Source organism: Oncorhynchus tshawytscha, linkage group LG33, assembly GCF_018296145.1.
Source record: "Oncorhynchus tshawytscha isolate Ot180627B linkage group LG33, Otsh_v2.0, whole genome shotgun sequence".
NCBI classification, from domain to species: domain Eukaryota; kingdom Metazoa; phylum Chordata; class Actinopteri; order Salmoniformes; family Salmonidae; genus Oncorhynchus; species Oncorhynchus tshawytscha.
The window spans coordinates 48,863,249-48,877,829 of NC_056461.1; the positions used below are offsets into that span (position 1 = coordinate 48,863,249).

Consider the following 14,581-nt stretch of genomic DNA (forward strand, 5'->3'; position numbering starts at 1 on the left):
TAGTAGTATACACTGAGTGTACAAAACATTAGGAACACCTGCTCTTTCCATGACAGACTGACCAGGGGAAAGCTGTGTTCCTTTATTGATGTCACTTGTTAAATCCACTTCAAATCAGTGACAACCGAGACATGGATTGTGACTCTGTGCCATTCAGAGGGTGAATTGGCAAGACAAACTATTTAAGTGCCCTCAAAAGGGGTATGGTAGTTGGTGCCAGGGGTACCGGTTTGAGTGTGTCAAGAACTGCAACGCTGCTGGGTTCACGCTTTACAGTTTACTGTTTTTTTTGTGTTTTTTTTCAAGAATAGTCCACCACCCAAAGGACATCCAGTCAACTTCACACATCTGTGGGAAGCATTGGAATCAACATGGGCCCAGCATCCCTGTGGAACGCTTTCAACACCTTGTAGAGTCCATGTCCCTGACAAAATGAGGTTGTTGTGGGGGGCACAAGGAGAGGTGCCACTCGATATTGGTAAGCTGTCCTAATGTTTGATATACTCAGTGTAAATGTAACTAACCGATCTCCTCTGCTATCCTGGTCCTCTGGCTCTTGTTCTTGACTCCACTGAAGCTGATCCTCTTCTCGTCTTCGTCTTCGTCGTCGCTCCCGTCTCCCTCCTCTTCCTCCTCTCGGACCAGACGCTTCTTGGGCGTGTCCGTCTCCACCAGGGGGGCGTCGCCGCCTAGCTCCCTCGCCATCTGACGACGCTTCCTTGCCGCGTGGATGAAGGCAGCGTCCGGGATCTCACCTGGACAGGACAGAGGTCAGAGGTCAGTAAGATTAAAAAGGTGAAGATTTCTAGCATCGTGTCAGCTGCTCGTTCGTCACTTATCGTCATGGCAAACATGTTGAGACAAGGAGTTGACGTGATGGCAGTGGGGTTTTTACCAGGTTGGGACATTAACACCCAACGGAATGCGGGTAGATATTTTGTCATTGGTAGGTAGAATGTCTACTTCACCATCCTCATTGGCGGGGGGTCACAAAAGAGCATTTTGGGAACAGATTTATTTATTTCCAATCCAAAAGGCCACATATAGAAGTTGTTTGAATTAACCCAAAAAAGGCTAATTAACCCAAAAAGGCTAAAACCCCTTTTTTGGGGCTAGTTACATCATTCTGTTCCCACACAAACTAGGTCGTTTTTTTTCAATGTTTGATTGAGTTTGCCGTCTTCTGCCTAGCAAGGAGCAGTTTTTTCATTAATATATATATATATATATATTCCATCCATAGTTTTTATGCATATCACGACAACTGTGATGGTAACAGGACATTTCGGTACAATTATAATAAACGCAGACAGATGATGTTCCACAGGGTGGGATCTTTTTGTGTCGGTAAAATGAATTATAATAATTTTTTTTTTTAAAGAAACACGTGCCACAATGTGTCAGCCTCTAAGGTTGAGAAACACGTCTCTACCTGAACACGTTAATGTAGCCCGAGGGTGCACCACTATCGCCAGGTAGCCTGAGGGTGCACCACTATCGCCAGGTAGCCTGTGGTGCACCACTATCGCCGGGTAGCCTGAGTGGTTACTGGAGGGGCCAGGTAGCCTGGGGTGCACCACTATCGCAGGTAGCCTGAGGGTGCACCACTATCGCCGGGTAGCCTGAGGGTGCACCACTATCGCCAGGTAGCCCGAGGGTGCACCACTATCGCCAGGTAGCCTGAGGGTGCACCACTATCGCCGGGTAGCCTAGTGGTTAGAGTGGAGGGGAGGCGGGTAGCCTAGTGGTTAAAGTGGAGGGGAGGCAGGTAGCCTAGTGGTTAGAGTGTAGAGGCGGCAGGTAGCCTAGTGGTTAGATTGTAGAGGAGGTAGGTAGCCTAGTGGTTAGAGTGTAGAGGAGGCAGGTAGCCTAGTGGTTAGAGTGGAGGAGCGGCAGGTAGCCTAGTGGTTAGAGTGGAGGGGCGGCAGGTAGCCTAGTGGTTAGAGTGGAGGGGCGGCAGGAAGCCTAGTGGTTAGAGTGTAGAGGTGGCAGGTAGCCTAGTGGTTAGAGTGTTGGGCCAGTAACCGAAAAGTCGCTGGATCGAATCCCCGAGCCGACAAGGTAAAAATCTGTCGTTCTGACCCTGAGAACAAGGCAGTTAACTTCTTGGATATAGGGGGCGCTCTTTTAATTTATGGATTAAAAAAATGTGCCCGTTTTAAGCGCAATATTTTGTCACGAAAAGATGCTCGACTATGCATATAATTGGCAGCTTTGGAAAGAAAACACTAAGTTTCCAAAACTGCAAAGATATTATCTGTGAGTGCCACAGAACTCATGCTACAGGCGAAACCAAGATGATACTTTAACCAGGAAATGGGCAGAATTTTCGAAGCTCTGTTTTCTATTGTCTCCTTATATGGCTGTGAATGCACCGGGAATGAGCCTGCCCTTCCTATCGTTTCTCCAAGGTGTCTGCAGGTGTCTGCAGCATTGTGACGTATTTGTAGGCATATCATTGGAAGATTGGCCATAAGAGACTACATTTACCACGGGTCCGCCCGGTGTCCTTTGTGTAAATTGGTGCGTAATCTTCAGCCGCAGGCATTTTCTCCTGGGATTCAGAGGGGAAAGCACACTTCCACGAACGATATATCATTGAAAAGATGTGAAAAACACCTTGAGGATTGGTTCTAAACAACGTTTGCCATGTTTGTCGATATTATGGAGTTAATTTGGAAAAAAGTTTGGCGTTTTGAAGACTGAATTTTCGTTTTTATTTGGTAGCCAAACGTGACGCACCAAACGGAGCAATTTCTCCTAAACAAATCATCTTTCAGGAAAAACTGAGCATTTGCTATCTAACTGAGAGTCTCCTCATTGAAAACATCTGAAGTTCTTCAAAGGTAATGATTTTATTTGAATGATTTTCTGGTTTTTGTAAAAATGTTGTCTACTGATGCTAACGCTAAATGCTACGCTAGCTGCGCTAGCTGTTACACAAATGCTTATTTTGCAATGGTTGAGAAGCATATTTTGAAAATCTGAGATGACAGTGTTGTTAACAAAAGACTAAGCTTGAGAGCTAGCATATTAATTTCATTTCATTTGCAATTTTCATGAATAGTTAACGTTGCGTTATGGTAATGAGCTTGAGGCTGTATTCACGATCCCGGATCCGGGATGGCTCGACGCAACAGGTTAACCCACTGTTCCCTGGGCGCCGTGGGTGTCGATTAAGGCAGCCCCCCCTCACGCACCTCTCTGATTCAGAGGGGTAAATGCGATAGACACATTTCAGTTGAAGCCATTCAGTTGTAGAACTGACTAGGTATCCCCCCCTTATAGAGGGACCAGGGTTTAATTTGGGAAATCTCCACCATCACCTCGGGTCCTGGTGTTTGGGTAAGGCTCGTCTTTGCCTCAGACTATTACAACTGTTGACAGACTGCAGTCACCTGTCGATCCAGAGCTCAAAGCGAACAGAGTGTCATTCAGGAAACCGTCTCCATTACCTGGACGCAGGGTGCTGAGCGTGGACAAGGTGCTGGTGTTTGAGAAGGCTCCGGCTGCAGTTGTTGTGGGAGTCTTGGAGGCGAGGCTCTGGCTTTGTGTCTTAGGCTCCTGTTCATCAGTACTGTCCACTTCCATCTCCTCCTCTCCTTGCTCACTGCCTGCCCTGCTGGCAGGCTCCTCTTTAATGGAGGCCAGGGGCTGGGGCCACACGTCTGGAGAGGGAGAGAGGGAGGGAGGGGGGGGCACACACAGCATGTTAACACACAGATTTGCTTATAATTCTGTGGCATTATTTTATAGTATGAATAAAGACAATTGAACAAAGCTGAATAAAATACAAATTAATAAAATTCTCAATGATTTGACGGAGTGCATGCGTAACTGGCATACTACTCTTGTAGTATGTGATGCTTTATTAAAAAGGTGCATTTGAATGGTGAGAATTATCTTCTCCAAATGTTGAAACTCACACGTTGCTTATATATGTATATGTATATGTATATATATGCCAGTTAGACTCTACACCACTTGTAAAGCGGATTCATGTGCTCCATTTTAAGGTTATTTGGCCACGTTAGTTGTGATACAAACCTAATTAAAACATATTGCCCTACAGAGCGAAAAGGCAGAAACTCATCATGCTCCATTTTAAGAAATGATTTGACCACTTGTGTAATAACCTTATAGGACTATGGACTAGACTACATGAGGTGTGATACTAACCTTATTAAAACATATAGGACTATGGGCTAGACTATATGAGGTGTGATACTAACCTTATTAAAACATATAGGACTATGGGCTAGACTATATGAGGTGTGATACTAACCTTATAGGACTATGGACTAGACTACATGAGGTGTGATACTAACCTTATAGGACTATGGGCTAGACTATATGAGGTGTGATACTAACCTTATTAAAACACATGAGGTGTGATACTAACTTATGGGACTATGGGCTAGACTACATGAGGTGTGATACTAACCTTATTAAAACTATGGACTAGGGTACATGAGGTGTGATACTAACCTTATTAAAACATATAGGACTATGGACTAGACTACATGAGGTGTGATACTAACCTTATAGGACTATGGGCTAGACTACATGAGGTGTGATACTAACCTTATAGGACTATGGACTAGACTACATGAGGTGTGATACTAACCTTATTAAAACATATAGGACTATGGGCTAGACTACATGAGGTGTGATACTAACCTTATTAAAACATATAGGACTATAGACTACATGAGGTGTGATACTAACCTTATTAAAACATATAGGACTATAGGCTAGACTACATGAGGTGTGATACTAACCTTATAGGACTATGGACTAGACTACATGAGGTGTGATACTAACCTTATTAAAACATATAGGACTATAGACTACATGAGGTGTGATACTAACCTTATTAAAACATATAGGACTATAGGCTAGACTACATGAGGTGTGATACTAACCTTATAGGACTATGGACTAGACTACATGAGGTGTGATACTAACCTTATAGGACTATAGGCTAGACTACATGAGGTGTGATACTAACCTTATTAAAACATATAGGACTATAGGCTACATGAGGTGTGATACTAACCTATAGGACTATGGGCTAGACTACATGAGGTGTGATACTAACCTTATTAAAACATATAGGACTATAGGCTAGACTACATGAGGTGTGACACTAACCTTATAGGACTATAGGCTAGACTACATGAGGTGTGATACTAACCTTATTAAAACATATAGGACTATGGACTAGACTACATGAGGTGTGATACTAACCTTATTAAAACATATAGGACTATGGGCTAGACTACATGAGGTGTGATACTAACCTTATAGGACTATGGACTAGACTACATGAGGTGTGATACTAACCTTATAGGACTATGGACTAGACTACATGAGGTGTGATACTAACCTTATAGGACTATGGACTAGACTACATGAGGTGTGATACTAACCTTATAGGACTATGGACTAGACTACATGAGGTGTGATACTAACCTAATTAAAACATATAGGACTATGGGCTAGACTACATGAGGTGTGATACTAACCTAATTAAAACATATAGGACTATGGGCTAGACTACATGAGGTGTGATACTAACCTTATAGGACTATGGACTAGACTACATGAGGTGTGATACTAACCTTATAGGACTATGGACTAGACTACATGAGGTGTGATACTAACCTAATTAAAACATATAGGACTATGGGCTAGACTACATGAGGTGTGATACTAACCTTATAGGACTATGGACTAGACTACATGAGGTGTGATACTAACCTTATAGGACTATGGACTAGACTACATGAGGTGTGATACTAACCTAATTAAAACATATAGGACTATGGGCTAGACTACATGAGGTGTGATACTAACCTAATTAAAACATATAGGACTATGGGCTAGACTACATGAGGTGTGATACTAACCTTATAGGACTATGGACTAGACTACATGAGGTGTGATACTAACCTTATTAAAACATATAGGACTATAGGCTACATGAGGTGTGATACTAACCTTATTAAAACATATAGGACTATGGGCTAGACTACATGAGGTGTGATACTAACCTTATTAAAACATATAGGACTATGGGCTAGACTACATGAGGTGTGATACTAACCTTATAGGACTATGGACTAGACTACATGAGGTGTGATACTAACCTTATTAAAACATATAGGACTATAGGCTACATGAGGTGTGATACTAACCTTATTAAAACATATAGGACTATGGGCTAGACTACATGAGGTGTGATACTAACCTTATTAAAACATATAGGACTATGGACTAGACTACATGAGGTGTGATACTAACCTTATTAAAACATATAGGACTATGGACTAGACTACATGAGGTGTGATACTAACCTTATAGGACTATGGGCTAGACTACATGAGGTGTGATACTAACCTTATTAAAACATATAGGACTATAGGCTACATGAGGTGTGATAATAACCTTATAGGACTATGGGCTAGACTACATGAGGTGTGATACTAACCTTATTAAAACATATAGGACTATGGACTAGACTACATGAGGTGTGATACTAACCTTATAGGACTATGGACTAAAACTAACCTTATAGGACTATGGGCTAGACTACATGAGGTGTGATACTAACCTTATTAAAACATATGAGGTGTGATACTAACCTTATAGGACTATGGACTAGACTACATGAGGTGTGATACTAACCTTATAGGACTATGGACTAGACTACATGAGGTGTGATACTAACCTTATAGGACTATGGACTAGACTACATGAGGTGTGATACTAACCTTATTAAAACATATAGGACTATGGACTAGACTACATGAGGTGTGATACTAACCTTATAGGACTATGGACTAGACTACATGAGGTGTGATACTAACCTTATAGGACTATGGGCTTACATGAGGTGTGATAAACCTTATTAAAACATATAGGACTATGGACTAGACTACATGAGGTGTGATACTAACCTTATTAAAACATATAGGACTATGGGCTAGACTACATGAGGTGTGATACTAACCTTATTAAAACATATAGGACTATAGGCTACATGAGGTGTGATACTAACCTTATAGGACTATGGACTAGACTACATGAGGTGTGATACTAACCTTATTAAAACATATAGGACTATGGGCTAGACTACATGAGGTGTGATACTAACCTTATTAAAACATATAGGACTATGGGCTAGACTACATGAGGTGTGATACTAACCTAATTAAAACATATAGGACTATAGGCTACATGAGGTGTGATACTAACCTTATAGGACTATGGGCTAGACTACATGAGGTGTGATACTAACCTAATTAAAACATATAGGACTATGGACTAGGCTACATGAGGTGTGATAATAACCTTATAGGACTATGGGCTAGACTACATGAGGTGTGATACTAACCTTATTAAAACATATAGGACTATAGGCTACATGAGGTGTGATAATAACCTTATAGGACTATGGGCTAGACTACATGAGGTGTGATACTAACCTTATTAAAACATATAGGACTATGGACTAGACTACATGAGGTGTGATACTAACCTTATTAAAACATATAGGACTATAGGCTACATGAGGTGTGATACTAACCTTATAGGACTATGGACTAGACTACATGAGGTGTGATACTAACCTTATTAAAACATATAGGACTATGGACTAGACTACATGAGGTGTGATACTAACCTTATTAAAACATATAGGACTATGGACTAGACTACATGAGGTGTGATACTAACCTTATAGGACTATGGGCTAGACTACATGAGGTGTGATACTAACCTTATTAAAACATATAGGACTATAGGCTAGACTACATGAGGTGTGATACTAACCTTATAGGACTAAAACATGAGGTGTGATACTAACCTTATAGGACTATGGACTAGACTACATGAGGTGTGATACTAACCTTATTAAAACATATAGGACTATGGGCTAGACTATATGAGGTGTGATACTAACCTTATTAAAACATGAGGTGTGATACTAACCTTATAGGACTATGGACTAGACTACATGAGGTGTGATACTAACCTTATTAAAACATATAGGACTATGGGCTAGACTATATGAGGTGTGATACTAACCTTATTAAAACATATAGGACTATGGACTAGACTATAAGAGGTGTGATACTAACCTTATAGGACTATGGACTAGACTACATGAGGTGTGATACTAACCTTATAGGACTATGGACTAGACTATATGAGGTGTGATACTAACCTTATAGGACTATAAAATGAGGTGTGATACTAACCTTATAGGACTATGGACTAGACTATATGAGGTGTGATACTAACCTTATAGGACTATGGACTAGGCTACATGAGGTGTGATACTAACCTAATTAAAACATATAGGACTATGGGCTAGACTATATGAGGTGTGATACTAACCTAATTAAAACATATAGGACTATATACTAGACTACATGAGGTGTGATACTAACCTAATTAAAACATATAGGACTATAGGCTACATGAGGTGTGATACTAACCTTATAGGACTATGGACTAGACTACATGAGGTGTGATACTAACCTAATTAAAACATATAGGACTATAGGCTACATGAGGTGTGATACTAACCTTATAGGACTATGGACTAGACTACATGAGGTGTGATACTAACCTAATTAAAACATATAGGACTATAGGCTACATGAGGTGTGATACTAACCTTATAGGACTGGACTAGGCTACATGAGGTGTGAGACTAACCTTATAGGACTATGGACTAGACTACATGAGGTGTGATACTAACCTTATAGGACTATGGACTAGACTACATGAGGTGTGATACTAACCTTATTAAAACATATAGGACTATGGACTAGGCTACATGAGGTGTGATACTAACCTTATAGGACTATGGACTAGACTACATGAGGTGTGATACTAACCTAATTAAAACATATAGGACTATGGACCAGGCTACATGAGGTGTGAGACTATGATTCGAACTAGTCTCTAAAAAAAGGCATTGTTTCCTATGCTGGGCATCATTCACAAGTGATGGGCTAATATTGTCACCCATCAGACTATTCTTGATTATATCTGGTCTTTTCATATACTAAATAATATGTGTGACAGTAGTTTTGATTTAGAATGGACCATTATCAGGCACTGTATCGAATCAGAGGCAGCGGGGAAATATACATGTCATCTATGCACTTAAATAGGGGACGCTTTTCCCCATGGTTTATTTTCATGGCAGCCAGGTTGGCTATACTCCTGTTCTAAAAACAAGCAATGTGCTTAATACTAGTAAAGTTGAGAAATACACATGTACAGCCTATAGAAATCTGATGCAAACCTCCTTTTTAATAGAGGCCATCATTCTGTTTTCTTACGCAATTTCATAGCCTATAGAAATGTTGCGCAACCAACATGAAGTGTTTGACTAGATTTTAAAATTAATTTGCATTGATGTCAGAGTGATTAGAGGAACAATAGAGTGCCGAGTACCAGGCAGTTAGTAAGTTTGGTAGGCTACTCATTTTATTTGATTTATTTTTACTAGACAAGTCAGTTTATTAACAAAGCAAGTCAGTTAAGAACAAATTCTTATTTACAATGACGGCCAAACCCGGACGATGCTAGGCCAATTGTGCGCCACGGTATGGGACTCCCAATCACGGGCCGGCTGTGATTCAGGCCTGGATTCGGGCCGTAGTGGCACCTCTTACACTGAGATGCAGCGTCTTAGACGGCTGCGCCACTTGACTGGCAGCAGCAGCATCAGAGCTTGGAGAAGCCTAATTACCGAGACTAAATAGTCATGTGGAATTTGACTGCCTTTATGACCAGTGACCACCGGTGTGGCGGTAATAGGTACACACAAACATCACAACGGCTGCTAGCAGACTCTCATTATACTGTTCAATGTATACAGTTGCCCCATCCCCCCCCTTCCCTAATACACGTGTAAATATTGGACCATGAATTGTGCCTTCCTGTATTATACTAAAATGTTTGTTTTTCTACTGCCATTTGCTCTGTGTTGGTATTCTTATTGTTGAATTGTCCAGAAGGAACCTGGGTGCGGCAGGTAGCGTAGTGGTTAGTGCGTTGGGCTTGTAACCGAAAGGTTGCTGGATCAAATCCCCAAGCTCTACCCCTGAACAAGGCAGTTAACCCACTGTAGGCCGTCATTGTAAATAAGAATTTGTTCTTAACTGACTTGCTTTGTTAAATGAATATTTATTTTATTTTTTAAAAAGTAAACATTTCGTTGGATGAGGTATACCATGCATATGGCCTATATACACAACTAATAAACCGCAGGTATTTTCAGACATTATAAAAGGTAATACATTTAAGCAACAACAAAAAATGTTGAGTCGATTTCCTGACAGATACATGCTAGATTTGAACAGGGGACTGGTGTGTATTGGTGAATGTTATATCCCTAACACACACACGCACGCACACACACACACACACACACACAAGATGAGCAACCACATACGATGGGCGTGCACGCACACACGCACACACACACACACACACACACACACACACACACACACACCACACACAGGTGTGATGTCTTACCGGTGTTGGGCTCTTGTTTAACATAGCACACCTTCTCCAGATCCTCCTTGTATTCTTTCTTCAGTTGCTTCACGATCTTCTTGCTGTGGTTGGATTTCTTTACTCTGAACACCTCGGCCTCGTCTGAGAGAAAGATGAGATCACCTCCGCGTAAACGACGAAACAATCATTCGGGAATAGATTGGATGCAACCAATGGCTGTTAACTAGTTAACTTATGTTGTTTACAACCTTGAATCTGCTAGCTATTACTGTGACTGACATTAGTTAACTTGTTGGCCAACTAGCATAAGGTAGAAACTTTGACAATGTCAAATTGTCAACACTTCCAATAGGTCAGCTCGGGAATCACAGTATTGAATCAAGAGGCCACTTTATTAACGTTAGGTAGATAAATATCCGCTGAAACAGTTAACCAGTTAGTTAGCTAGTGAAAGTGAACTAACTAGTTAGATTAACTAACTCACGTTACCGGTAATCAGTTCGTGCTAAACTAACGTCAACTTTACCTTCGTCGTCGTCAAAGCTCAGCAAACTGGCTTTCGGGGGTCCCCCTACATCCCGAGTTTTCTTTTCCTTCTTTACGGCCTTTGACTGAAACCCGTTGCCGTGGTGCAGGTCCACGTTAACCCCGGACAAGGTGTCTGCGTTGGCGGCATCGAGCACCGGGATATCCTCGGCGAAAGGCCCGCATGGCGGCTGACTTTCTTCTTTCTCGTCCTCGTCCGACTCATTTCTCCGTCTTAAATTAGATCTCTTTGCTTTTTTAAACATGTTTGCTACTTATCCCGAAACAAATTAAGCTATATACGGGTAAACACACGACAGCATATTAATTAAAATGCTACGAAGCGGGTAAAATATGCTCTGCAGCGGAAGGCAGCCATTTTGTTTTTAGCCAACGGAAGTGCCCTTATTTTTATTCTATCAAATAATTACAGAAAAGCGAGAAATAGGAATGGCGTTTTTTGTAGGCACTAACTGCACCATGGACAATGCCTATTGGGGAAATTAAGGTTTTAGTTTAAAAAATAAATAAACGCCGATAAAAAAAAAAAGGTCTGTGGTAAAACAGGTTTAGGATATCTTATATACGTTTTGTTCAGTAAGATAATCACTTGCTTTGTGTCCCATGCCAATAAAAACCATTTGAATTTAATACATTTATCAGCTAACGTCACTTTTTTTGTGAATTATATTATAAAATAAAAGCAAAGGCTTCATATTTCATGAATGTAATGTTAACAGAATGCTCTTATCTCATAAAACAAAACGTATACAGATCTCCTCAGATCTTTCTTTCGCCATTTATTCCGAAACCTCATTCTTTCCACATAAATGTTTCCCGTAGGGATGGCGCTTAACGAACCAGAGGTAACTAAGTTCCGTGTTTTAGGACTACAAGCCGGCGAGCTCTATTGATGCCGCATTCAGAACAACTGGGAAGTCGAAAGAAATACAGGTAAAATCCTGACGTCAGTGATCTTCAGGTCGGAGCTCTAGAAATAGGTCAGAATTCCCAAGTTGGAATTCGAGTTAGATGATCCTTCAAATCGATTTTTCCCAAATCGGAGCTCGTTGTTTTTTAGTTTTTTTTTTTTAGTTCCCAGTTCTTTTGAACGTGGCATGAGTACCACCCGTAAATGGTTCCAATCGTTTTTCCACAATTACTTTTTCCGTAGGGGATTTACATTTTGTTTACTTAACCTTTGTTTAACTAGGAAGGTCAGTTAAGAACAAATACTTATGTACAATGACGGCCTACCCCGGCCAAACCCAGACGACGCTGGGCCAGCCTGGATTCGGACTAGGGTGTCTGTAGTGACGCCTCTACCACTGAGATACTGCGCCACATTTTACAACTACTTCATATAAGCAGTGGCGATTTTAGCAAAGCCACTATACAACACTAAACAATACATTAATTGCACTATAATGGTGTCAAACGGTGCCCACAAACTGGTAGGGCCTACATAAAGCTGTCCTAACAGCAGTCCCAACATTTTACCACTTCTACACCTGGATATCAGCGGAGCCTGGTCGGGCAGCGAAACAGTTCATTCAGCCTCATTTACTGCCTTTAGGAAAAGCATAGCTAACATGGCTGACTGGCTTCAATAGATTTGGTTTCTACTGATATTTGAGATGTACAAACTATGGCATAAGGTAATGATGAGCGGATAAGAGCCAATCTGTCATTTATATTAAGACATTAATGAGCGAGCTAAGACGGACATAGTCAATATCACTATGTGTTCAGCACTTTTGGAATGTACAGTGACAGAATGCAGAACATGGGCTGCTCTTACAGTATTTTCCCTGTACACCAAGTCAGAAAAGTAGGATAAATAAAGGGGGCATATACAGTTGAAGTTGGAAGTTTACATACACCTTAGCCAAATACATTTAAACTCAGTTTTTCACAATTCAGAATAATAGTAGAATTTGAGTTTATTTTTTATTTTTACAGGGACAGTGCACATTAATTAACGTTTCAGTAAAAGTCCTGGTTTTAGCCAGCCGGCTAATTTTCAACCGCAGTCCCTGGGCAGGTTATTAAAAACAATTACAATACAGACAATCAATGAGCAGTGAGCACACACAGAGCAACAGAGGACCATGCCTCAGGAGCCCTAGGACCATGCCTCAGGAGCCCTAGGACCATGCCTCAGGACTACTTGGCCTGATGACTCCTTGCTGTCCCCAGTCCACCTGGCCATGCTGCTGCTCCAGTTTCAACTGTTCTGCCTGCGGCTATGGAACCCTGACCTGTTCACCGGACGTGCTACCTGTCCCAGACCTGCTGTTTTTAACTCTCTAAAGACAGCAGGAGCGGTAGAGATACTCTGAATGATCGGCTATGAAAAGCCAACTGACATTTACTCCTGGGGCGCTGCTGACCGGTTGCACCCTCGACAACCACTGTGATTATTATTATTTGACCCTGCTGGTCATCTATGAACATTTGAACATCTTGGCCATGTTCTGTTATACTCTCCACCCGGCACAGCCAGAAGAGGACTGGCCACTCCTCATAGTCTGGTTCCTCTCTAGGTTTCTTCCTAGGTTCCAGCCTTTCTAGGGAGTTTTTCCTAGCCACTGTGCTTCTACACCTGCATTGCTTGCTGTTTAGGGTTTTATGCTGGGTTTCTGTACAGCACTTTGTGACATCAGCTGATGTAAGAAGGGCTTTATAAATACATTTGATTGATTGATTGATTGATAGGACAAGCAAGACATAGCATGCAGACAGAGCAACATGGCACAAAAAGCAACAAGACAAAACCCATAAAAGCAACAAAGTGTTTCCACACCTCACAAGCTACAGACAACAGACAACATGGAAAGCAGCAACACACAGCTAGGGATTATGATCACAAATCTGATTGACCTTTAGCCATGTCTTCATGTTTTTTGTGAAAGTGTGATAGGTGGTGCAGTTATGTGTGTCTGGTGGCAGTGTATTCCAGACATGGGAAGCTCTCAGAGAAAGCGGATTTACTAAAGGTGCTTTTCCTTAAGGGAACTATACAGTCACCTCTCATGGCAGACCTTGTGGATCTGCTGCCACAAGTTTGGGTTTTCTGTTTAACAAAAGTACTGAGAGGAGGGGGAGCCAGGCCATTCAGGATGTTGAATACAAGACATGAATTGGTGTATTGCACAAGATTTTCCCAACTCAGGAGCTCATGCTTCCTGAGGATGTAACAGTGATGATGGCTATTGGGCTTCCTGTCAAGCACTTTGAGAGCCTGTTTGTAGACAGACTGAATAGGTCTTAATGTTGTACAGCAAGCTTGGGCCTAACTAGTCAAGCAGTATGTTAAGTGGGGGAGTATCATAGGTTTGAAGTACAGTTTTGCTACCTCTGTAGTCAAACAATTTCATATAAATCAGAAATTAGCTAGGTTGAATTTGGTTATTTGAATGACCTTTTTCACCTGCTTTTTAAAAGAGAGGTTGGAATCAAGTATGATGCCAAGGGACTTAAAATCAGATACCACCTGGAGCTTCTCCCC

The 14,581-nt window shown here is 41.3% G+C and overlaps 1 protein-coding gene across 1 annotated transcript in view; it reads right to left on the reverse strand.

Moving 5' to 3' along the window:
• Nucleotides 1-11,473, reverse strand: part of paxbp1 (PAX3 and PAX7 binding protein 1) — a 51,110-nt gene extending 39,637 nt beyond the window's left edge. The window contains exons 1-4 of the mRNA XM_042311245.1: nucleotides 11,072-11,473; nucleotides 10,564-10,686; nucleotides 3,456-3,668; nucleotides 525-755 (exon numbers count right to left, since the gene is read on the reverse strand). Coding sequence (XP_042167179.1) covers nucleotides 525-755; nucleotides 3,456-3,668; nucleotides 10,564-10,686; nucleotides 11,072-11,336 — 832 coding nt within the window. The 5' untranslated portion in view covers nucleotides 11,337-11,473. The remainder of the gene's footprint in view (nucleotides 1-524; nucleotides 756-3,455; nucleotides 3,669-10,563; nucleotides 10,687-11,071) is intronic.
• Between the last annotated feature and the right edge of the window lie 3,108 nt (nucleotides 11,474-14,581).